Source organism: Hyla sarda, chromosome 6, assembly GCF_029499605.1.
Source record: "Hyla sarda isolate aHylSar1 chromosome 6, aHylSar1.hap1, whole genome shotgun sequence".
Lineage (NCBI taxonomy): Eukaryota > Metazoa > Chordata > Amphibia > Anura > Hylidae > Hyla > Hyla sarda.
The window spans coordinates 180,122,995-180,150,289 of NC_079194.1; the positions used below are offsets into that span (position 1 = coordinate 180,122,995).

The 27,295-nt window shown below is 41.3% G+C and overlaps 1 protein-coding gene across 1 annotated transcript in view; it reads right to left on the minus strand.

The window, feature by feature from the left end:
- Positions 1-27,295, minus strand: part of LOC130276483 (cytochrome b5) — a 52,264-nt gene that overhangs the window by 14,992 nt on the left and 9,977 nt on the right. Inside the window, exon 2 of the mRNA XM_056525934.1 lies at positions 1,063-1,191. Coding sequence (XP_056381909.1) covers positions 1,063-1,191 — 129 coding nt within the window. The remainder of the gene's footprint in view (positions 1-1,062; positions 1,192-27,295) is intronic.

Here is a 27,295-nt window from a genome sequence, read left to right on the forward strand (position 1 = left end):
CACCCCACCCCCTCAATGCAAGTCTATAGGAGGGGGCATGACCGCCACACCCCCTCCCATAGACTTGCATTGAGGGGACGTGACGTCATGAGGGGGTGGGGTCGTGATGTCATGAGGGGGTGGGGCATGACACCACAAGTTCCCGGCGCCAGCTTCAGCATTCGGAACAGTTTGTTCCAAACGCTGAGCAGCGGAGTACCCCTTTAAATGTGTAATAAGTTGTCATTCCCTTTTCCAATTTTACAAATAAAATAAAATATATATTTGGTATAGCTACATGTGGAAATGTCAGAACTAAGTGTAACGTTAATGCTCAGTTATGGTGTAAAATGTGAAAAAAAAATTTAAAATACCAAAGCCCAAAATTGCTGAATTTCGGTCAGAAAGTCTCACAGGGCACTTTTAAGCAAATTTTTTTTTTTTTTTCAATAAAAGTAGTACAATTAGAGAAGAGCATGTAAAGATGGGTATAGTTTTAAACAGGGCTCTCAGAATAAATAGAACATGTCAGTTTTACCGTAAAGTGCACTGCATGGGTTCTCTTTTCACAACCCCGACAGTTTTTTTTGTAAATAAAAGCATTATGCCTATTAAAAGGCAAAAATTTACAACTGGCTGTGTCCTCAAGGCCAAAATGAAACCTAGAAGAGGAGACAGCACTAAATCAGCCTCTTTATTGTCAGGATTGTAGGGTCCCTGAGGTTAGATCTCAACCCAAAACTTTACAAGACAGGAATACCCCTTTAAATTCTCACCACCAGATGGTGCTCCTAAAATTATACTCTTCACCAACATCAACTGGAAGCACATAGGATACATTTATTAGCAAACACCATTTTCATGCTGGTGCAATATGACCAAATAGAGTAAATAATAACCAGTGCGTTAAGGAGACTTCACTGTATGTTGACCATAAATACCCAGAACATACACCACTTTGCCTAAGAAGTAACAAATAACAGGCTCTATCATCAGAGTACCCCTTAAATAGTGGTTCTAAAGTGCCAAAGCCATAAATGATTGGGCATTAATAATATATGTACAGTAATGTTGTCATCTTACCGGATGCAGATCTCCTACATAATACTGCTTCAGCATCTCCCGTGCATCAACAGAATGGCCAACATCTTCAAAGCTCTCTGTGGCATCGGCTCCTGCTTGTTCAAACAGGACCTCCTCTCCTCCTGGATGCTGCACAAATAAAAGAAAGTTGCCTTTACCATTCTGGTACTTCACTATTGTTTAGTTATTTTTAGGGGTTTTCAAGATTTAAGATATTATTTTAATCTTATAAAACAGCATTCAACACCATATAGGGGGGGAAAAATGTTCCTTTTAAGAAATTACGGCTGGATGCCAAAACCTTCCCTTCAGATGATAGATCTTTACATGCCTATTTCATCATAGGGCTGTGCACCTTATAATTATAGGGGTAATTAATATACACATTTATAATAAAAATAAAATAAAAAATAAAAAAGCTCATCACAATAATCCCTTCTGTGGCTCCTTACATCCCGTGTCCTTTAACAACCTGATATTTCAACACCCCACAGGATATGCACGTCTTGCAGTGCCAAGAACAGAAACCCATCTTTATGCTTTCCCTCAGGCACCAAGCATCTAGTTTTACCAGTTCGCCCTCCATTCCATTAACAAGGTTATTTTCGGGCCATTAATATAGCCTCTTACAGTAATCTGGTCTGTAAAACAGGAGCCTAGATGACCAGCTATTTAGGGGATTCCATCCTTGTAATAACATAATGGTCACCAATTGAACAAGTTGCACCAATGTACAGTATCTAGAGTCATAATATATGGTGGGCCTGAATACCACAAGTCTCAATAACTGATTCAAAGTTATCAGGACATCGCCTATATCTAAAAAGGTAATGGCCAAACACCATTTATACCATTCATATATCTGCAGGCTTTAGGACCAAAAGTGGTTGCTTGAGGATAAATAACAATAAGTTTGGCAGGGGGTGTTCTAAAAAGAAAATAAATAAATAAGACTTTTTAATAAAGTTATGTAAGATAACATGGAACAAACATCAGTAAGGCTCCTTTGACATTACATTTAGTAGACTACAAGTAGGCTTTATTTGGTCTATTAAAGTGTTCTGTTGGACAGCAGAAATGCTATGTGAATGGAGCAATAGCTATGCAGTGTTATGTCAATATGTAACTCACTATATAATAGCTGCGTATAACAAACTCAGTGTTCCTGAACAGATCAAGCCCCCCCCCCGCGATCAAACACTTATCCCCTATCCTGTGGAAGGGGATAAGTTGATTTCAACCACAGATAGCCTTTAAAAGGGGTACTTTGCTGCTCAGTGTTTGGAACAAACTATTCCGAACGCTGGAGCTTGTGACGTCATGGCCCTCGCAACTCATTTCAATGGATTGTGCAATATTACATGAATAGTGCAATATAGTGGTGACTGCAATGTATAAGGACAGTGCAATATGAATGGGTAACAAGTGGCTTGGGCAAATATACATATGGACTGTGCTATATGAAGTGGGGAGATGTGCAATATTGATCGGTGATCACATTAATTCAAACACAGCAACTGTTTGTCCTCATACAGGAGTCCAGGGATAAATGTCATCGCGGATCACTATGGTCCTTGTACAGTTTGTTACCATCCTATATATCATCTTGTTTGGTCGTGGACAGTGACCCTATAGTAGCCAAAGATCAGGACTCTGATGTGTAATACTGCTAGCACTGATAATTGCTGCCAGCACTGTGAACGCTCTCGTAATGGTACCGGCATGAACTGTCCTTTGTATTAATGCAGGACCTACACATGGGATCATGTGACCAGTGACCTATGTGACTAACAGGTACACCTGTATTCTTCTCGTGTGAAGCAGTAATGGTGGCGGTTCGTGGTAAATCAGTGTGCCGTTTTTGTGGAATTGTTATAAAGAGCCTCCATTAAAAGTGAAGTTTTAACAATTATTGTCAAAAGGTTCCCTGCTGCTATTATGTTTATTGGTAATTGGGAGACCTCAACAGATGGTGGATGATATCCCACAGTTTTGAAGTTCCCATAAGGGTAAGTCTACATGGGGCAGAAAGCTAAAGATTTCCCCTGTGGAATAGCCTGTATCTTATAAGTCTTGTCCCTGCATTGCGGTGCAGATTATAAATGTCTGCATGTTGACATTTGACCCTTCAGAGTACATAGAAGAGATCTACATGTAACACGTGGATTTTGCTGTCAATTTGAGCAGAAAAGCCATTACTGTAAATGAAGCATCAATAAGTCATTTCCTGTGACTGGCGTGTGCCCGCCAGCACCCACACAGTGTAAGCCCTTTTATACATTCTGTGTGCATCATCTGCATATGAAATAATTCTATTTCCACTCCCATCACTATCATTCACAATTTAAAGAAATAGAAAACAATAACAAAAGGAAATGTGTGACACTTGTAACTAAGCCAGCACATAGGCCATTAAAGAGGCACTGTCATTATGAAAACATTTTTATATTTTGAAGTACTACTGATAAGATTACTTTTTTTTAAATATACATTTATAAAAATAAAAAATAGTCAATTTTACTAAATATTTTTTTAATGAGAATAGCCGCCACTAGGGGTCATCTGTCTTTATGCTGACAGACTACTCTGTATTTTGCAGCATACTGGATACCGGACGTAAAGTGTGTTGGTATCCAGTATAGGTGATCACCATTGCACCACTACAGCCTTCAGCTGTTATAAAACTACAACTCCCATCATGGGAGTTGTAGTTTTTTAACAGCTGGGGGTACAATCTTTGTAAAACTCTGTTTTAGAGCTGTGTATTTTCCAGCTGAGTCCTGCCAGCACTTGCAAAACTACAGACAAAGGATGTGTGGGCATGCTGGGAGTTGTAGTTTTGCAACGGCTAAAGGCAACACTGGTCTAACACAGTGCTTTACAAACACTGCAGCTCCAGCTGTTGCAAAACTACAACTCCCAGCATGCTTGAACAGCCAAAGCTTTCTCTGACTCCTGAATGACAAAGAAGCTGATCAGACATTCAGGAGTCTGTGAAAGCTGAATGACACACATAGTGACAGCTATGTTGATTAGCATCCAGCTTTACTACGAACAGATAGAAAATGTTTGCATTTGCAGACTGATAGTATGCTCTCAGACTCAGAAGACAAAGCAAGTGAGCAAGATATAAATTCTATTTGTTAGGCATATATAGGTCCTAGACACATAAAAATGTTATGTACATGATCAGGATTAGGCACTGAGTAACATATCACTTCTTCTTTGCACACTATAACAGTTATGCTTTAAGGCTTGACAGATGGGAGTCCAACCCCCCAGTGATCAGAATGAAGGGGTGCTGTGGTTCTTTTCATTTCCATCCAACCACAGCAGCTTGACAGCACATGCAGTGGATCTTGTAGCTGCTCCTCACCCCATTTTGATGATCATCTAGGATCCCAGTGGTTAGACCATTACCCATTAAACAATATTTTACATATGCAAGTAAAAATAGGAAGGAATGGTTGCCATGTCACCTAGGAGCCTGACAAAGTTGTGAGAGTGAGGCCTCAATGACACTACAAAAAATCCACATGGAAATTCCCCTGTGGATCTGCAATCTCCCTGCTCCATAGTAAATTAAGAAAAAAATTATTATCTGGAATCGGCACCATGAGATAAGATTGACAGGTGGCTGCATGCAGCAGGGGATTTAAATCCTGCAGGAATGTTTGGTAGTCCAGAGTTTACCAGCAGATGGTGGTTACTGGAGAGGTCTGCTCAGAGTGCCCGGCAGCCCACAGCAATCACCGGCAGCCTAGGGAGCCCAGTGCACAGTGTTGGTAGCAGTGAATGCCAGGGCAGCTCTCGGCATGGATCTGAATAATCTTGCAGAAAATTTGTGGCTATGATTAGTGTTTGGGTGCAGGCAGGGGGAGGTTTAAAAACCTACTGTGGTGATGTCAGGCAGCCTCCAGTGCTTCACCATCCAGGGATGATTGCTGTGGGCTTCTAGACAGTCTGAGAAGGCATCTACAAAACAAATGTGACTTCTCTGGCAGGTTCTGCAAAAAGACTGAACATGTTCAGTCTTCTGCAGCAACTAATTTCTTCACAGAAGAAGAATAGCTGCAGAACTTCTGACATGTGTACAGAGGGTGCTACATCTTGAGTAGAACTAACTCTGTAGTGTGAATGAGGCCTTAGGCCAGTGATTCCCAACCGCGGTACACTTGTGTGCTGTTCGGCACTGCCCGTGGTGCCGCAGGATTTTGCCGTGATCTTTAATTTTTTTTTTTTTTAATGTCCCGCCCCGGCCTGTGCGCTTATGACTGACGGCGCAGGGGGTAAGGAAAGCCTGCATGCACACTGCGCACACAGCGTCCCCCTCTCCCTTGCGGCACAGTGAGCCGAAAATGGTGCCCTGGGGCGGAACGAGCTGCATCTGCGCCTGACTCCCGTGCCTGCCGTGGAACGGCAAGCTGTGCGGGCCAGCTTGCTTAAGGTACCGTACCCTTTCCATCCCTCTGTTACCCCTTTTCAACCCTGTCCAACCCCCCCCCCACTGTCACCCAGGTCCACCTTCTACCGCCAGGCCCACCCATGTCCTCCTTGTCCACCTCCCTGTCACCCATGTCCACCCCCGCTCTCACACATTTCCACCCTCCTATCATCCCCGTCACCCATGTCCACCCCCCCTCTCACCCATGTTTACCCTCCTGTCATCCATGTCCGTCTTGTCCACCCCTGTCACTCATGTCCACCCTCCCATTATCCCAGTCACCCGTGTCCACCCCCCCTCTCACCGATGTCCACGCTCCTGTCATCCATGTCCAACTTGTCCACTCCCGTCCATCCCTGTCACTCACGTTTACCCCCCCCGTCTACCCCCCGTAGTCTACCCTGTCACCCATGTCCACCCATCTGTCCCTTTGTCACCCCAGTCCACCCCTGTCACTCCTGTCCCTCTTTTACCCCCTTGTCCACCCCTCTGACCCCCGTCTCCCATTTCCACCCTCCTGTCATCCGTGTCCACCGCCCCCATCCAACCCTCTGTTACCCCTGTCTACACCCCTCTGTCACCCATGTACACTCCTCTACACCAATCTGTCACCCATGTACACCCATCAGTCACCCATGTAAAAAAAAAGTGCGGAGCCTAATAGGTTTGTTTTGCAGGTTTAACGGTGAAGAATTGTGTGTGGAAGAAATAGTGATTATGACCGGGCCAGATGGAGAAGTGAAGGCAACGATGCAAATTAGAGAAAACGTCATTGGTGAGTTGCTGTATAAAGCAGCACTTTAAACTACATACCCACTGATAAATAGATAGTGCATTGCGTTTTTTTTTACCTTTTTTATTTTATTATTTATTTTTTCTCGTCAACCTCGGTAGGGGTGTCCCACGGAAAAAAAATTCTGAGGTGTGCCCGACCCAAAAAAGGTTGGGAAACACAACCTAAAACATTGTCAGATGTCAGTTTGAGGCCAAGTTTCCAATTTTTGTGGGGCAAAAATTCCCCAAAAACACAATTGCTGCTAAGAGTTTTTTGCTACAGCCAGATGTTAGCAGCGAGTCAATAAGAATAATGAGATGCCAAACCCACATGGCATTTCTTGCTTTCATGTTTTTTCTCCTGTACTTGCGCTCAGTGGCAGCATGCTGAGACTGGTATTTTTAAAAAAAAAATACCAAAAGAAACACCAAGTGGCAGCACTTGAGGTAAATAGTGATGCATAGCATCAATGCTTACTTCTGCCAGCCATACAATGTGTACTGATGTATACAGTACTGGAGCCCAGACTCCCATCACTTTACTGACGGGAGTCCCTGCTTCTAGCGTGGCTGAGCTGTGCCCTAAGTGGAAACCTAGCGCCAAAGCATTAACAGGGAATAATGCTTTGGTACCATTTCACCCATGATTATGGTTATTATCAGTTTCCAGTTTGTTGCCTTGCTTCTCAGGTTATTTGAGGTACTTTGCGCTAACTTGTTTATCCTCTGTGTGGGGATTTAATTGTTCTTTAGTATCTCTGTGTAGGTTTTCTGCTTCTCGGTTGTGTTGTATATTATGTGAAACTGTCTATTATACAAACATTTTGACATGTCAAAGGTTTCTTTGTCTGAACGCTCAGACCCCTACTGATCTCTAGATCTAGCCGAGGGAAGCGCACTTCACCCACTAGCTGGCCACAATCTCTGTCCAGTAGCAGGAGACAACCCCACAGACAGCTGTTCTCCTGCAACTGGACAGATTGCAGCCAGCCAGGGAGTGAAGCAGACATTTTAAAGAATCTCCTGCACAGCACCCTGGTAGTCCCCAAGAAGGAGGTGTGTCGACCCCCACACAAAGCAGCGGCTGACACGGCCCCTCCATGTATCTGTATGGGTGAGCTGGAGATACTGTATTCCCTTTCTTGGGACTGCCGGGTGCCGTGCAGGAGGTAGGATAAGGGATACGTTTTACTGCACTGGAGTACTCCTTTAATGCATCTTCGTAATAAACAAAAAATAAAAAAGTCACTTGAATTTCTTAATATTCACAAAAATCTATCAATTCCGCTCCTTATATTTACTTTGATCCTTACACAAGAAACACCAAGTGGCTGTCACACATATAAGATATAAAAACATTCTGCAGGAAGAATTGTAGACAGCTTCTGATGCTCTGGAAGGAGTTTCGATGCCTGAAGGAGGGAAGAAATGTTGCAAGAGAAATTACAGTGAGAGTCGGAAGTTGTAAAAGTCATTCTGGATGTGCGATCACAGGGCACTGAAGAAGAGGAGTATGTTATTATTAGAAAATTATGTATTGTTTAAAAGGTCATTTCAGCAATAATCTAACATTGATGACCCTCCCTCACCCAACCTCCATTTCTTAAAGTAAATATGACTATTTCATTTATTTTTATTTTTTTTACAACTTAAAAGGTATTCCAGGAATTTTTTTTTTATGTGACTAAGCCTGTCTGCTTTAAATGTTTGGAGGGATCGCTTGGTGGGAGAGGGATCAATCTGCAACTAATGCAACAGATGTAGGTCCCTGATTGAAAACCACAGGTCTTTTTTGTTTCAATGGGTGAGGTGGCTGAGATGTGGAGAAAAATAGAATTGTGGGATTTGTAGTCAAAGAAAAAAGTCAAACAGGAAATACAAGTTCACAAAAAGCTAGCCACAGTGTAATGGTAATCTCACAACATTTAGCACCAAGAAAATTGCAGATCTTTCCTAAGTATGTCCATTACTGTCTGCCAGGTACATACTAAAATCACCTTATGGTGGATAACCCCCTTTAACCCCTTAAGGACGCAGGGTTTTTCAGTTTTTTGCACTTTCGTTTCCCCCCCCCCCCCTTACCTTTTAAAAAATCATAACCCTTTCAATTTTCCACCTAAAAATCCATATGATGGCTTATTTTTTTGCATCCTCAATTCTACTTTGCAGAGACATTAGTCATTTTACCCAAAAATCCATGGTGAAACGGAAAAAAAAAAAAAAAAAAAATCCTTGTGCGACAAAAATCAAAGAAAAAACCCCATTTTGTAACTTCTGGGGCCTTCCGTTTCTACGCAGTGCATATTTCGGTAAAAATGACACCTTATTATTCTGTAGATCCATACGGTTAAAATGATACCCTACTTATATAGGTTTGATTTTGTCGTAATTCTGGAAAAAATCATAACTACATGCAGGAAAAGGTATACGTTTAAAAAGGCCCTCTTCTGACCCCTATAACGTTATTTTACCACGTAATTTTTTGCGCCGTGATCTGAAGTTTTTATCGGTACCATTTTTGTGTTGATCTGACTTTTTGATCACTTTTTATACATTTTTTAATGGTATAAAAAGTGACCAAAAATAAGCTTTTTTGGACTTTGAAATTTTTTTACGTTTACGCCATTGGGAAAGGGGGGGGTGGGCGATTCAAACTTTTATTATGGGAAGGGGTTAAATGATCTTAATGAACACTTTTTTTAAACTTTTTTTTTTGCAAGGTTATAGCTCCCATAGGGACCTATAACCCTGCACACACTGATCTTTAACACAGATCACTGCCGTGTATTAACACGCCTGTGATCAGTGTTATCGGCGCTTGACTGCTCCTGCCTGGATCTCAGGCACGGAGCAGTCATTCGCCGATCGGACACAGAGAAGGCAGGTAAGGTCCCTCCCAGTGTCCTGTAAGCTGTTCGGGACGCCGCGATATCACCGTGAACAGCCCGACTGAGCAGCCGGGATACTTTCACTTCAGATGCGGCGGTCAGCTTAGATTGCCGCATCTGAAGGGTTAATACAGGGCATCACCGCGATCGGTGATGTCCTGTATTAGCCGCGGGAGTCGGTGGAGGGCGTAAATATACGTCCTTCCTTGTTAAGGGGTTAAAATTGTTCCCTTTTTATGGTACGGCTAACTGCAGGTAACACCCTGCATCAGAATTGGGATACCGCATGTCCCAATAAACACACCTTAAAACTTGGGGGTGGTAAGGAGGTGGTTGCAGATGGGAGCAGGCAGTCACAGAACATACAGCGGGTCCAGAAAAATCCTGTGCAGTCCTGCAAACCTCTGAAATGCCACAAGGGGGTATTATTTCTAAATGCTGTAACAAAATGTTTGCAGGAGTGGGCAGAGTTGGACACATGGGTTGTGTGATTGGGCAGGAGTGGAACACACTTTGCAGGAGCAGACAGTAATGGTCAGAAATCCAGCAGGAGCGGGATTAAAGGGGAACTCCGACCCCAAGACATCTTATCCCCTATCTAAAAGGACCCCCGCAATCTCTCATGCAGCACCCACCTGTGTGAGCTGCACGCAGCGCTGGATGCTCAGAGTCTGAAGCCTCACAACTACAGGGCCGGAGTATCGTGACGTCACGACTCCACCCCATGTGATTTCACGCCCCGCTCCCTCCATGCAAGTCTATGGGAGGGGGCGTGAAGGTTTCTGGTGCATATTTTCTGTGGTTTTTGTGCAGCAGATTATAGAAATTAGATTTTTTTATTATATGGGGAGAAATATCAAAACCTGTGCAGCGGAAAAGTTGACCAGTTGCCCATAGCGACCAGATTGCTTCTTTTAATCTTTCTGAGGCTTTTTTAATTATTTTTTTTTAAATAAAAGAAGCGAATCTGATTGGTTGTTATGGGCAACTGGCCAATCTTTCCTCTGCACGGGTTCCTATAAATCTCCCCATACGTATTTAGGATCCGTACTTGCAGATCTGTAGCATTTCTGGAGAACAATCTGCAAAACTAAGGACTGCAAATTCTGATTTCCACATTAAAGTCAATAGGGAAAATCTGCAATAAATTTGTAGTCCTGCCAACATCAGAATGTATACGCTGCAGGATTTCACGCACTGATTCTGTGTACATGATTTTTTTTTTGATTTTTTTTGATTTTTTTTTTAATACAACCCACTTGGCTGCATGGAAATTCAGTGCAAATATGCCATAAGTGACGAGATGTGGTCAGTTTTTATTTTATTTTTTATTATATAATTTTCTAAATTACAAAAGGAAAGAAACATCCTCATATACAAGATTTTCTCCTCCCCCCCCCCCACCCCCCCAGTCCCACATACATTACTTAATATAGGGGCACGGAATCAGAAGGGCAGAAAATGATCTTACAGCTTCCCCCACCCCAACTATTATCCAATTATTATTTTCAATATTTCATCTCACCCTACTCCAATATCTCCCCTTCAACGGTTCCATTCCCATCAGTCCTAACTCCGCACCCCTTCACATCTCACAGGAAGAGAGAGGAAAAAAAATACTCTCCTCCCCCTCCCTCCTACAATATAGCCTTCTGTCCTCATATTTTTATACCATTCAGCACAACTAGGACTCCTAGGGGAAATCCAATTTTTAACAATCAATAAAACAGCCATAGAATAAAAAGGTTTTGTCTTTACTAGCTTTTTGCTTGAGTAGTCACCCAAAATCTCTGGACATCTCCATAATAAAAGTACGGTATCTGTCCTGCTTTCTCCATACCACATCTATTACAGTTCCTTCCTTCCCTGATACCGATCCTTTCCAATAAGCAAGGTGTATAATAGAGTCTATTCACAATATTAAATGTATTAACCTGTGATTCAAATTTGGAGACACTATTTATTTTCTTCTGTAAAGATGGATAGGGGATAAGATGTCTTAGCGCCGGAGTACCCCTTTAAACAATCCAATTCTTCCTCCATTTTCCTTCTTCTAACTTCATTCAAACAATTGGAATAAATCCTTAAATATCACACCCCTATCAGATAACAAAAAGTCAAAGAAAGTGAATTTTTTTCATCCGATCAAGAAATAAATTTGACCTGCCAAAAAGTACTTCTATATATCCGAAAATCTATCCCTCCATTCTTTTTTTTTTTGACACAAGTACTCCAATTCAATTCTTTATCTGCCCCAAATCAGCGAATTAAAAATTGAAATAATTTTTCTAAACAACCTCATCTCACCCCAAATTGGTGCAGATCCAAATACATACAGAATCTTTGGCATCAAAATTGACTTGATCAATGTTATCTTTTCTTCTTTAGATACATTTAAATCATTCCATATGTTTGCCTTTTTTACCCCATTTCCCTGATTAATTTTAGGGTGTTTAGCGGATGGTATTTTCCCATCTCCCTTGATATACCGTATTTATCCCCAGATACTGTATTTGAATTCCTCCCCTTTATTTATTATGCTTCATCCACATGTCCTCCCTAAATTTTCGTCTCCCAATGGCATAACAACTGATTTTGAAAAATGTATTGCCAATCCAGAGAATTTACCTTAACCATTTATTATTTCTTTCTATCACTCTTAGTAAAGACATTTTTGGGTCTTTGTGGATCATAATATCTGCATAGATTGTAATCATGTCCTCTTTTTCCTCAGCTTTTTTGCTGCATCCATAAAAATGTTTTCCTTCTCATTAAATTTATTATTCTCCAGTTGCATGTAATAGTTCCCCCCCCCCGTAGAAATGCTTGGTCTGATGCTGTATCCCAATTTGTCAAAAAATTAATTTAGCCATTTATCATTCCCTCATTATCCAAAAGCTTAAGCCAGTATGCATTAATTCTACATGTGTTTACTAGATTTTCCATTCCCGTATCAATCTTGATACATAACCGGGAGTGATCAGAAATACACCGAGCACGATAGTTAATCTTTCATTTTTAAACTCCCCGACTGATCAGACACATATCTGTGCAGGACATTGTTTTACACGTTTTATTCCAACATGAATATATATTTTTCCCTGGGTTTCGAGCTCGCCATATACCTATTAATCCTACTTCATCACAAAACTTCTGAGGTGTTCATTTCCCATTCTTAACCTATCAACATTTTTCATTCATCACACAATTTATATCCCCTTGAATAAATAGCGGATATTCCCTCTTTCCTTGCCAAAAACTAAATTACAACTTTCAGAACATCGGATGTGTACGGTGGTGGTATATATATACAAATGCCAAAGTGCATAATAATGTCTCCAATTTCCCATGTAATATTACAAAATCTCCTTTTGTGTCAATTAGTTTATCATATAACTCCCATTTAACTTTATTGTGTATCAGAACTGTGACCCCTCTTGAACATGGAGTAAAAAAAAATAGGTTTTTAATTCGTTATGAAGTTTCCTCCACCAAGTGTGTTTCAAGTAAACAAATTACACTTTTTTTTTTTTTTAAACACAATATCTCCTATCGCTAGCTTCCATACCATTATGCTCGTACACATCCTATCTTCCCCTTTCATCATTCTTTTCCCCTCCAGAGGGAAGAGAGCGAGAGAATTTTTTTTATTATAACCTGTATGTGGGACCTCCCTTTTCCCTCCCTCTCCCTTCCCCTACATGACCTGTCCCAATAACTGACAAGTCCCTTTCCTTACATGTTCCCTCCCCTCTCCCCCACGCCAATTTTTTATTAACCTTCTCACCCTCCCCATATCCTACTTTTCCACTTTTAACCCATGACTGTCCATCCAGCTCACTACTTCTAGTTTCTGAAAAAACACAGCCGTATTTCTATATACAATCCGTAACTTGGACAGGAATACAAGGGAAAATGTTATTCCATTGAAGTATAACCTTTTTTAACTTCTCTGAAAGACACTTTTTTTGTGTCTCAAAAGGAATAATCTGGGAATGCCATTATCTTGTTATTGTTATACATAACCTGATTTTTATCTCTCAAAGCTCGAAAAATCCTCTCTATCCCCTTCATTTAATAATTTTATCAATAACATTCTGGGTTTACTACCCGGTGGCAGAGGCTGCAACGGGACCCTGTGCGCTCTTCAATACCGAATGTGGAGGAGATTCTCCTTTACCCATATTCTTCAACTATGCATCTTTTTAAAAAGCCCACAGGGTCCTTCCCCTCCGCCCCCTCCGGGAAGCCCAACAGCCTCAAATTTCCTCTTCTAGATCTATCTTCCATCTCTATTATTTTCTGGGTTGAGAAATTTGTTCTAATTTTGACACACTTCCATATTTATTTATTAACGTTTGCGTTTCATCCTGTAAATCCGATACCCTTTCCTTCATTTCCTTACATCTTTCCCCAAGTTTCCTCATATCATCCCTTATTAGTGTCACATCTGCCCCTACACTCAGTGGCTAAACCTCCAATGGAGATGTTACACTTCCCTATTGCCTCCAGTATCACTTTCAACAGTCACTGTTGACCCTTCCTCCTCTTCCTCAAATACATTTTCCCATCTATTCAGCTTTCCCTGCTTGTTTCTAGATGCCAATGTTGGTGATGCCATATATTTATTTTCCCCTTGTTTTCTTTTTCCGGACTTGTGGATTTCCTTTTTGGAGCCATCTTTTCCCCCTATTATCTACCGTGATTTTGCCACAGTCCCAAAGAAAAATTCACTCCAAATGAAGCATATTCATGACATTAACACATTTCAACAGAATCAAAGGCTGTTACCAATATTCATTCGCACTCTATTATGTCCTTGCCACAGCGCTGAAAAATAATTCCTCCAAATAAAGCACGTTCATGACATATCTCCACTTAACCTTGGCACCTTTATACAATTAGGTGTTAATTACACTATTATGTATCACCAGTCTTATTCCTTCCACATTTCTTATGGTACGTACATTTAATGAATGAATTGATAGGTTAGTAACTGTTAGTAATAACTTAAATAACTTATTGGTCAGTTTTTAATTTTCCCAAGGACAGTACAAGGAATGAAAAAAACAAAAAAAACTAAAGTTAAATCAACCCCCTTTAGAAACAGATCTGAGCGGCCTCACCCATCTTTTAAATTGCAGCTGACTATTCACAGACCTCCGCCTGCTTCTCTTCCCCACCGTGCTCTCACCACAGCGGTGGTAGATCCACTGCATGGGAGCTCCCTTTTAATAAATATTAGTGACTTCAAAGATTATTTTACTCCCCCCCCCCCCCCCCCCCACACTTTCTTAGGACAGTATAAGGGATAAAAACGACATGCCCCCTTAAAAGGAGAAGCGTGGAGTGATCTCCCCTCTCTTGTAGATTGTTATTCCTTAGGCCTCAGTCCACTTCTCATCCCTACCGTGCTCTCACCACAGTGGGAATGTATGTCACTGTAACATAGTTCATAAGGTTGAAAAAAAATAAAAAATACCAGAGTCCATCAAATTCAACCTATAAGTGAGTCCCAGCCAAGTCGAGTTGATCCAGAGGAATGCAAAAACCCCTCATACTAGAGGTAAATAGAGAATAAATCCCTGGATCAACATCCTGTCCCTATAGATCTAGTATACATAACCAGCAATGTTATTATTCTCCAAAAATGCATCCAGACTCCTTTTTTAACTCTTATACAGAGTTCACCATGACCACCTCCTTAGGCAGAGAATTCCAGTGTCACTGCTCTAACAGTAAAGAACCCTCATCTATGCTGGTGTAGAAACCTTCTTTCCTCTAGACGTAGAGGATGCCCCCTTGTTATAGATACAGTCCTGGGTATAAATAGATCATGGGAGAGATGCCTGTACTGTCCCGATATATTTATACATAGTTATTAGGTCGCTCCTATGTCTTCTCTAAACAATTCTGATAATCTTTCTGGGTACTGTAGTCCTCCCATTCCCCGTATTACCCTGGGTGCCCGTCTTTGAACCCTCTCCAGCTCCACTATATCTTTCTTGTACACTGGTGCCCAGCACTGTACACAGTATTCCATGTGTGGTCTGACTAGTGATTTGTACAGCGGTAGAATTATTTCCTTGTCGTGGGCCCATGATTTTATTAGCCCTGGCAGCAGCTGCCCGACACTGGTCACTACAGCTAAATTTACTGTTAACCAAGACTCCCAAGTCCTTTTCCACGTCAGTCGTCCCAATTTAATTCATAATCCCAGCCTGGATTTTTCCTCCCCATGTGCATTACCTTACATTTATCAGTGTTGAACCTCATCTGCCACTTCTCAGCCCAAACCTCTAACCTATCCAGATCCATTTGTAACAGTGCACTGTCCTCTACTGTGTTTACCACTTTACAGAGTTTATCATCATCTGCAAAGATTGCTACTTTACTATTCAACCCCTCTACAAGGTCATTAACCCCTTAAGGACCGGGGGGGGGGGGGGGGGGTTCCGTTGATGCATTTTTGTTTTTTCCTCCTTACCTTAAATAAAAATACATAACTCTTTCAATATTGCACCTAATAATCCATATGATGGCTTATTTTTTGCGCCACCAATTCTACTTTGTAATGACTTTTACCCAAAAATCTACGGCGAAACGGAAAAAAAAAAATCATTATGAGACAAAATAAAAAAAAATAAAAAATAAAAACATTTGTAAGTTTTGGGGGCTTCCGTTTCTACATAGTACATTTTTCAGTAAAAATGACACCTTATCTTTATTCTGTAGGTCCATACGGTTAAAATGATATCTTACTTATATAGGTTTGATTTTGTCGTACTTTTGGAAAAAAATCATAACTACATGTCAGGAAAATGAATATGTTTAAAATTGTCATCTTCTGACCCCCATAACTTTTTTATTTTTCTGCGTATGGGGCAGTTTGAGGGCTAATTTTTTGCACCGTGATCTGAAGTTTTTAGCGGTACCATTTTTGTATTGATAGGACTTAGTGCATTTTTGGTCACTTTTTATAACATGAAAAAAATAAATATTTTGGACTTTGGAATTTTTTTGCGCGTACGCCATTGACTGTGCGGTTTAATTAATGATATATTTTTATAATTCGGACATTTCCGCACGCGGCGATACCATATATGTTTATTTTTATTTACACTTTTTATGGGAAAAGGGGGGTGATTCAAACACAGGAGAGGTGTTAAATGATCTTTATTCACTTTTATTTTCCCCACTTTTTTTTGCAGTGTTATAGCTCCCATAGGGACCTATAACACTGCACACACTGATCTTTTACATTGATCACTGGTTTCTCACAAGAAACCACTGATCGATGATTCTGCCGCTTGACTGCTCATGCCTGGATCTCAGGTACTGAGCAGTCATTCGGCGATCGGACAGCATGGAGGCAGGTAGGGATCCTCCAGCTGTCTTGTAAGCTGTTCGGGATGCCGCGATTTCGCCGCAGCGATTCCGAACAGCTCCCTGAGCTATCTGGCATGCTTTCACTTTAGAGGCGGCGTTCAACTTTGAACGCCGCGTCTAAAGGGTTAATAGCGCGCGGCACCGAGATCAATGCCGCGCGCTATTAGCCACGGGTCCCGCCCGTTGTTAGAGGCCAGGCCCGACTCGCTATGATGTGGGGTCACGCCATGGCCCCGCGTTATAGATCGGGAGCAGACTCATGACGTATGCATACGCATGGGTCCTTAAGAGGTTAATGAATAAAGACGGACCCTTGTGGTACCCCACTAGTAACAGTCACCCAATCAGAATAAGTACCATTAATAAACACCCTCTGTTTCCTATCACTGAGCCAGTTAATTACCCACTTACACACATTCTCCCCCAGCCCGATCCTTCTCATTTTATGCACCAACCTTTTATGCAGCACCGTAGCAAATGCTTTGGAAAAATCCAGATATAAGACATCCAGCGATTGCCCCTGGTCCAGTCTGGATCTCACCTCCTCATAGAAGCTGATCAGGTTAGTTTGACAGGACCGATCCCTCATAAAGCCATGCTGATATGGAGTAATTTTTTTTTTTTTTTTTTTTAATCAAGATATTCCAAAATAGCATCTCTTAGAAAACCCTCAAACAATTTACATACAACGGAGGTTAAACTAACAGGCCTATAATTCCCGGGGTCACCTTTTGACCCCTTTTTAAATATTGGCACCACATTTGCCATGCGCCAGTCCTGGGGAACAGTCCTTGTTACTATAGAGTCCCTGAATATTAAAAATAGGGGTCTGTCTATTACATTACTTAATTCCTTTAGAACACGGGGGGGGGGGGGGGGTGAATGCCATCTGGACCTGGTGATTTGTCCATTTTGATTTTTTGTAGGCGGCACTGTACTTCTTCCTGGGTTAGACAGGTGACCTGTACTGCGGAGTTTACCTTATCTCGCTGTATTTCACCTGTCATTTCATTTTCCTCGGTGAATACAGTGGAGAAGAATTTGTTTAATATATTTGCTTTTTCCTGATCCAGTTTAAAAAATGATGAGGAAGAAATTATAAAGGGCCTACACTTTCATTTTTGACCTTTTTGCCATTTATATAGTTAAAGAACATTTTGGGGTTAGTTTTACTCTCTTTGGCAATGAGTCTGTCTCTAATTTTCCGGCTTTTATCTGTTTTTTTTTTTTTACATATTTTACATTTTTCTCTATAGTTTAATGCTTCTTCACTGCCGTCCTGTTTTAGTAGTTTAAATGCTTTATTATTGTCATTTATTGCCCCCTTAAAGGGGTACTCCGGTGGTCAACGTGTTTTTCCCGTTTTTGACTTGCCCTATTTGTTTCATTTCTATTCTTGTTGTTTAGGCGACTCTATTTCTGTTCTTTGTTGTCTTTTTATCCCCCACTTTGTTTTCCAATCTTTGCTTCTGTTTCTTGCTGTGCTGAAAACTACAAATCCCAGCATGCCACATTCCTTGTTGGTTTGGGACGGCTCCTTTTTTTTGTGTGTGTGTGTGTGTGTTTGTTTGTTCTGCCCTTTACCCACCCTACCATTTTCCCAGGTCAGCCCCCTTATACACAGCACACTAATATAATCAGACCTGGTTGTGATACACTGGCATACACACACAAAAGGGACTACAACTCCCAGCATGTGTCATTCAGGAGTCTTCAGTCTGTGGTATAACACCAGCATGCTGCCTCTGTAGTCTCCTGGGGGATGTAGTTCACCACACCTCTATAGGGCATACACCAGTGTTTCCCAACCAGGGTGCCTCCAGGTGTTGCAAAACTACTACCAGCCAAAAGCTGTCCGGGCATGCTGGGAGTTGTAGTTTTGATACAGCTGAAGACACCCTGGTTGGGAAACAATGCATTTTGTTTGTAATATACTGAATAAGCTAGGCCAGTCTTTCCCAACCAGTGTTATAGAAGGAAAAAAAATTAAAAAAAAAAAAAAAAAAAAAAAAAAAAAAAACACTGTACATGATTTGCATATAAAATTATTTTTTAGTAATATAAACCATCCGGTTATTTCTTAGTAATATTACAAAGGTATTCACGCAAAGTGCTCACTGAATAGCGCGACAGTCCATTAGGTCTCCGGTATATATTTTACCCTTTGCCAGGCATTCCAGAGTCTATGTGGTTCACCTTCCTCTCACGAAGGAGAAGCCACAAATGAGCGCCGGACACTTGTCTCTAGTCGGGCCCTGCACCATTTGGGACAGATAATTGTCTTTAGCTATAGTCAGAAACCTGTTTCCTTTATGAGATTTATTCCCGAGGGGGAGGGGCCCAACCGGTATTGCGGTATGGGAAAAATTCATATCGTGCAGGACAAAAATGTTGGTATTTGGTATGAACCAGTATACCGCCCAGCACTACTCCCTTGTATAATCAATGTAATAGATGTGCCATTCAGGGCAAGTGAAAGGGATAGGAACACAATGAAAAGCCCCAAATAAGGAGTGAATTTCCAAAAGATCATTTTGGGAGCAAATTTGGAGAATTGACCATGACATTCACTTCAGTCTAAGTCACGGTTTCCCAACCAGGGTGCCTCCAGCTGTTGCAAAACTACAACTCCCAGCATGCCCGGACAGCCAAAGGCTGTCCGGGCATGCTGGGAGTTGTAGTTCTGCAACAGCTGGAGGCACCCTGGTTGGGAGGCACTGGTCTAAGTGAAAAGTGACCCAACTGAAAAGTAATGTGTGACACTGAGGTCTACATATTTTTGGGGAAATATGCAACAAGTCTGGTTTGTGCTGAAACATTTGGCTCATCTCTACCAGCTGGAAACTCTATAAAAGATCTGAATTACATTAGATATCAATTTCTGGCATATTTTACATACTGGCTATTACGAGAGGATTGTCATGTGGCTCACTTAAGACACAAGTATGAACGCTACTGAACCGCACATAGCATAACTAAGTCTGCGCACACAAACAGCATCACTTAATACCACACCCCAATAATAGGCTTGGAATGAAAAGGTCTAAAGCAGAGAACTGACCTCAGCACGTGCGGGGCTTGTTTTATTGAGGTCATTGCTTTTTTTTACTTGTGTCACAAGATGTCTGTCACACACACATAATTTACAGCTGTGTGAATGTTACATATGAGGTGAGGCATGGCGAACTTTTCACCCTATCGAAAGTAGTAGTCCACCCTCCCTCTGGGCAGTTTACTATGCAATGGGTGAAACAAATGCCATGTGCTGAAAATGAGGGAAGAAATGTTCACAGGCACACTGCACCCTCATGTGGCAAGTGTTGGTAACTGCACACCACCTGTAATGAAAACTGAACTAAAAAGGGCAGTAACATGGACAATATCTGACATGGGTACCATCATACCCTTATAATTAGGTCTAATCTTTGCTTGTTTTAGTTAAAAAGGTACCCAAGAAATGAATGAATGTATGCATGTATAAAAAAAAAAAATAAATAAATAAAAAAAAACACACACACACACACACACACACACACACACACACACACACACACACCAACCACCACAAACATCACCCAGCAACCACAAAAAAACGGTCATTTTCACTTTTTAACTATTTTCCTCTCCCCTCTAGGAGTTTTTTTTTATATAAATAAAAAGAATTAACCATCCCTTTTGCCATTTTTCACTGCTGAGGAAGGAGTTGAGAGATTCTGAAACAAGCGAAACTAATAAGCCAATGCCAATAGTGATTCTGGAATGGCTGTGTTGAAGTGGTCACTGAGCACATTCTCTGACTTTTTGAGAAGGAGTCTCCTAAGGCGTTGTATCCAGCATTAAACAAGTTTTAGGCCTCATTCACATTAAGATTCTGCCCCCGTTAATCTTATCTGTCCGCCTCCCACAGAAAACGGGATGCTGATGTATACTGTTAACCATTCACTTCAAAGGCTGAAAGGAGTCACCTAGGGACTCAGTTCGGAACATATGTGCTATTTTAAACAAACTCATGATGGGGGCTGTTGCGCTTTTGACATAGGGCATACGTCCCAAACTGTGTCACTAGGAGATTCCTTTTAGCCATTGAAGTCAATAAGATTTCATTAACAGGGGCAAAAACGTAATGTGTTTGTACCTTTAGGCCTCATTAATACAGCGGGAAATTTGCAGAATGTCTGCCCAAGAAACCTGGGCAGTCAGGAAATGGCATGTTTCGCTGTCTCTAGGACTGTTTGGGAAGCCCTATTTCCATAGACGGAAACATCTGCTGCGGAAATTCCGCCATGTGCATGGTGCAGCAAAATCCCATTGAAAACAATGGGACTCAGCAGCAATGGGATTTCTATGTTAACCTAGCCTTAAAGGGGTATTCCAGGAAAAAACAAAACATTTTTATATCAACTGGCTCCAGAAAGTTAAACAGATTTGTAAATGACTTCTATTAAAAAATCTTAATCCTTTCAATAATTATCACCTGCTGAAGTTGAGTTGTTGTTTTCTGTCTGGCCATAGTGCTCTCTGCTGACATCTCTGCTTGTCTCGGGAACTGCACAGAGTAGAAGAGGTTTGCTATGGGGATTTGCTTCTAAACTGGGTGGTTCCCGAGACACGTGTCAGAGAGCACTTAGACAGAAAAGAACAACTCAACTTCAGCAGGTCATAAGTACTGAAAGGATTAAGACTTTTTTAATAGAAGTAATTTACAAATATGTTTAACTTTCTGGAGCCAGTTGAAATATAATAAAAGTTTTCCTGGTTAACCCCTTTAAAAAGTGGTATCTATACTGCAGAAATTGTAATCACATCTTTATTAGATTCAGCACATTTCCACAGCTCCAAAGGTTGAGGAAAAGAAAGGGAATAAAAATACTAAATAAAAATAAACCTTAGTGGGGCCAGAAAAAGGCAATAATAAAAAAATGTAAAAAAAACACACTAAAGTTTATTAAATCATGAAGATTAGCAATTTATGTAAAACCATATACTGTATATCCGATATCATAATCCTACTGACCATAAACAACATAACATGTCAGTTTGGCTGCACAGGGAACAGCGTAAAAAGGCCCAATTTCTTCTAATAATTTGTTGTTGTTTTTTTGTGCCATAGTTTAAAAAAAAATAAATAAAAAAGGTATCATTCGAAAGTACAATTGGTCCCACAAAAAAAAGCCCTCATATGGGTCTGTAGAGAGAAAAATAAAAAGTGCTATATCTGAACACAAAAATAAATAAAAAAAATAGTTGTGTCCTAAAGGGGTTAAGAGCAAAATGACTGATCAGTCACCAGGTTACTAGTCAGGGGCATGGGACACCAGGGCAGTTACAATTCCGGTTCTCTGAACACTGCTTTCATCGAATGCCAAAAGGCCGGAAACTGGCAGCGAGTTATAACTTACAGGAGAAACAACCTTTCATCCTACAAGTTACTAACAGGAAATCGAAAAGCTTTTGTTTTTTCTGGGAGGATTTATGTAAGGCTGGGTTCACACCAAATTTTTACAATACAGTTCCCATATACGTTTTCAATTTGAAAACCATACGGAACCGATTTGAAAACCGTATGCATTGACTATATTGAAAACCGTATGCATTGACTATATTGAAAACCGTATGCCAAAAGATGCATGCGGTTGTGCCCATTTTGCATCCTGTACATTTTTGTCAGTTTTTTTTCCCCGTACCCAAAACTGTAGCCTACGACGGTATATGGTCCATGTGAAAAACCATGGTCACAAGGGTTGTGTGATTGGGCAGGAGTGGTACACTTTGCAGGAGCAGACAGTAATGGTCAGAAATCCAGTAGGAGCGGGATTAAAAGGGGAACTCTGGCCCTAAGACATTTTATCCCCTTTCCAAAGGATAGGGGATAAGATGTGTGATCGCGGGGTTCCCGCCGCTGGGGACCCCCGCAATCTCTTATGCAGTACCCACATATGTGAGCTACACGCAGCGCTGGAGACTCAGAGTCTGAAATCTCACGACTACGGGGCCGAAGTATTGTGACATCACAATTCCGCCCCCCATTTGATGTCACGCCCTACCCCCTCAATGCAAGTCTATGGGAGGGGGTGTGAAGGTTTTTGTGGAACACGTGCGGCCAGGGGGGAGCATGGTCCGGCTTACCCGGACCGGTGGAGGCATCCTGGACCAGCAGCAGCATCGACGGCAGTTGGAGCAGCCGGAAAGTGCGGCGTGCAGAAGGCTGCAGTGATCTTCTCTGTGGCCTTCTAAAAGCTGCAAAACTACAAGTCCCAGCATGCCCACATAGCCAAAAGCTGCCTGGATATGCTTGGAGTTGTAGTTGTGCAACATCTGGAGAGTGACAGTTTGGAGACCACTGTATACTGGTCTCTAAACTGTGGTCCTCCAGATGTTACAAAACTACAACTTTCAGCATGCACTGACTGTCTGAGCATGCTGGGAGTTGTTTTGTAACATCTGAAGTGGCACAGTTTGGAGACCACTATAAAGGTGGTCTCCAAACTGTAGTCCTCCAGATGTTGCAAAATTACAACTCCCAGCAGGGGCTTTTTCTCCTATAACTCCTTGTAAAAATTCAAAAACTGGGTCTACAAGAACAGGAGAGTGTAAAAAATGAAGATTTTGAATTTTCTCCTTTACTTCTCTTCCTGTGAAACACCTAAAGGGTTAACAAACTTACTAAATGTCATTTTGAATACTTTGAGGGGTGCAGTTTTTATAATGGGGTCATTTGTGGGGTATTTCTAATATGAAGACCCTTCAAATCCACTTCAAAATTGAACTGGTCCCTTAAAAATTCTGATTTTGAAAATGTTGTGAAAAATGGAAAATTGCTGCTGAACTTTGAAGCCCTCTGGTGTCTTCCAAAAGTAAAAACATGTCAACTTTATGATGGAAACATCATGTAGACATATTGTATATGTGAATCAATATGTAATTTATTTGGAATGTCTCTTTTCCTTACAAGCAGAGAGCTTCAAAGTTAGAAAAATGCTAAATTTTCAATTTTTTCATGAAATTTTGGAATTTTTCACCAAGAAATGATGCAAGTATCAACAAAAATTTACCACTAACATAAAGTAGAATATGTCACAAAAAACAATCTCGGAATCAGAATGAAAAGTAAAAGCATCCCAGAGTTATTAATGCTTAAAGTGACAGTGGTCAGAATTGCAAAAAGTGCTCCCGTCCCTAGGGTTATAATGGGCTCCGTCCCCAAGGAGTTAAAGAACAGGCGAGCTATGGCTGGCATAGACACCGGGCTGTACAATTAAATATGATTGTGAATACAAAGCTGCAGTGTAAAGCATGAACAAGGAGGATTTTAGATTTGCAGCTAAACTGCACTTACCGGACAGGCAGAAAAGCAGCCAACACCTAAGAAAATAAATATCAAATACATTTCACCAATTGCTGCAATATAACTATATGCCAATACCTGGACAGAAGTAGCATTGTTACCTTTACCCATATGGGCAGGATCAGCCAAAATGCTACAAGGGCAAACAGCAGCACTGTGTTTTGAGAAGACATTTAAAAAAACATTTAAAAAAATAAAATAATAAAATAATGGCATAGCGTGCCAACTGTAGTCACTTAGTGCCAAACACCCCCGGTACCATCACATAATGTTTGTTACCATCTACTGTGTGTTACGCTTCTCCCTTTACATCCCAAGCTACAAAATGTTACAAAATGCGGCAACAAATAAACCAGCAATGAAATGTGATGTATAGGAGGCCTGACAAAATAGCTAAAAGGTAACGGCTATGTGGAAATTCAGTTGTGTTTTTAGCAAACCTAAGAGGACTGTGAGACCCACCATTCCCATCACAGCATAGAAATGCAGAGTTTAGGCCAGTGTTTCCCAACCAGCGTGCTTCCAGCCATTGCCAAACTACAAATCCCAGCATGCTCGGACAGCCAGCGGCTGTCCGAGCATGCTGGGAGTTGTAGTTTGGCAACAGCTGGAGGCACACTGGCTTAGGCCAACATCCCATATATTAATAAAACCTACAAGTAACTGGGGATGGGTAGCAGGGTAACCGGTTTCTTATGCAGAACACACCACAAGGCAACACTTTCATCTTACCACTAGATGGTGCTATCCCCTACCAATAAAAGGCAACTTCATATTTCCAATCCAATGTTTCCAAATCAGGGGAGACAGACTTTGCCCCTCCAGATCCAGTAGCCCAAAGCATTACACCATACAAGGTCCATATGACCACAAATACACAAGAAAGCTGTAAGTGGATGCTAGAGATGAGCGAACTTACAGTAAATTCGATTCGTCACGAACTTCTCGGCTCAGCAGTTGATGACTTATCCTGCATAAATGGGTTCAGCCTTCAGGTGCTCTGGTGGGCTGGAAAAGGTGGATACACTCATAGGACTGTATCCACCTTTTCCAGCCCACGGGAGCACCTGAAAGCTGAACTAATTTATGCAGGATAAGGCATCAACTGCCGAGCCGAGAAGTTTGTGACGAATCTAATTTACTGTAAGTTCGCTCATCTCTAGTGGATGCCATTAAAATCTTTAGGACAACGCTTATCTTTAGGAGGAACATAGGAATGGACCAGTTGGAATCAAACACATTAATGCCCCAGATGTAACAATCTGTCAGAGACAATAGGGTGTGTGATATATATCTCAGACAGACCAGTCACAGCCCCATTACGAGACACGAACGCTGAGCTGTGATTGGTTGTCATTGTGCTAAAGTTTTCTGTGAGACTGTAGGAAACTGCACGGTGCATGCGCAGTTTCCTTACAGTTAGTGCTGCTGCTTCCCCAGCTCCCTGATTGGCTGATCCACACACACCCTCTCAGCGCAGTTCATCTTGCAGAGAGCGGGTGTAAGACCAGGTTTCTACACAGTTTTTTTCTGGCGTTTTTAATATTTTTATTTTTTATTTTTTTGAGAACTGCCACTGCGGTTTTTGTGTCGAAGTCAGAAGTGGATCCATAAGGGAGGAGAAGTGTAAGTCTTTCCTATATATTTCTCATTCCTTTTCAATACACTTCTGGCTTTGGCTCAAAAACTGCAATGGCAGATCTCCAAAAACTGCCAGAAAAAAACCTGTGTGGAAACCTAGTCTAATAAAGGAATTTTTTTTACAGTGTAGTAAGCGCAGGAGCGTAGTTTTGCAGGGAACTTTACAGGCAGCATAGTAGGGACTAAGGCAGTGTTTCCTAACTAGTGTGCCTCCAGCTGATGCCAGACTTCAACACCCAGCATGGCCGGTCAGCCTCACCCAGCTCTGTTCCAGCTCTGGTACTAGAGACGGAGCTACACAGGAGGAGGTCAGAGCTGGAGCAGAGGGTGGTAAGTCAGGCTCTGCGTTTTTAGAATGCCTTTTGTTATAAAAAATAAAAATGTTTTTTTTAAAAAACCATGTTAAAAATGTGAACAGACCCTTTATTTGTCAGTGTTTCCCAAACAGGAAGCCTCGCTGGGGGTTGTAGTTTAGCAAGACTTTGAGGTTCCTTGTTACAGAGGGGTAATTTACTAACCCTGTTAGTTTGGGGTTTTTCGTTTTATTTCAGATACGTGAATACGGAGGACTACGTCAATGACCAGTTTTTTTTTTGATAAATAAAATGGTTAATGATGGCTGTGAGGGGAGTTTTTTGTAATAAAAATGTTTTAACTTGTGTTTTATTTTTTAATTACTTTACAGACTTACCGTACTAGAAGTTGTCATAATGAGTCCATTACTAAACCAGGGCTTAGTGTTAGCCCTCAAAACAGTTCGCGATAACCCCCAATTATTTCCACAGGGGTCCTGGGAAGAGGCAATACATTAGGCCTGGAGAATCAGAGGCTGTCTGGGAATGCTGGGAGTTGTAATTTTGCAACAGCTGGAGGCTCCCTGTTTGGAAAACTGACAAAGGGTCTGTTCACATTTTTTTCCTTTTTAAAAAAAAAGCATGCTAAAAATGCAAAATGTGAACAGAACCCGACTTCCCACCCCCGCTTTAGCTCTGTCATCTTACCGTGTAGCTTTGCCTCTAGTGAGCGGGAACAGAGCTGGGTAAGTGGACTTCTGATCACAGTATACAGACCGCTAAATAGAATAATTTAGACCTAATTAATAAAATTAGCGTTGCTTATGCTTTCCTTGCTATACAGAGATCTACAGAGTACAACTGACTGCTACCATAGAGTATTCCAGGATCTAACATTTTATTCCCTATCCAACGGACAGGGATAAGATGTCTGATCGCAGGGGGGGGGGCCCACTGGGTCCCCCCGCAATCTCACTGCAGCATCCGCATTCTAGGTGTAGCTGCATCTCCAGTTTTGGAAAGTTCCAGTCTCTGGGACTGGAGACGTAACGCCATGCCCCCTCATGTGTCTAGTAGTAGAATAGCAGAAGTATTAAGAGTATAGGAGTAGCGGAGTATTAGGGTATGTCCACACTGAGGAATTGGCGAGGAATTATTGCTTAAAAATTCTGCTGCTGAATTTGTATCTTTTTCCTGCGAGGAATTGATGCAGAATGTAGGAGGATTTTTTTTATTTATTTTTTTGCTGGACGAAAGGGTCCAATTAGAATTTCCTTTTTTCTTTCTTAACGCAGAATTTCCCCGCAAATTCCACGCAAAAACACATTCGGCGAAAATTTGTTTAACACATTTCAGTCTATGAGGATTTACACACGGACTAAACATGAAGAAAGAACATGTTCATTCTTCATGTGGAACAAAATTCCGCATCAGAATTTCACATGCAGAAATTCCTCAA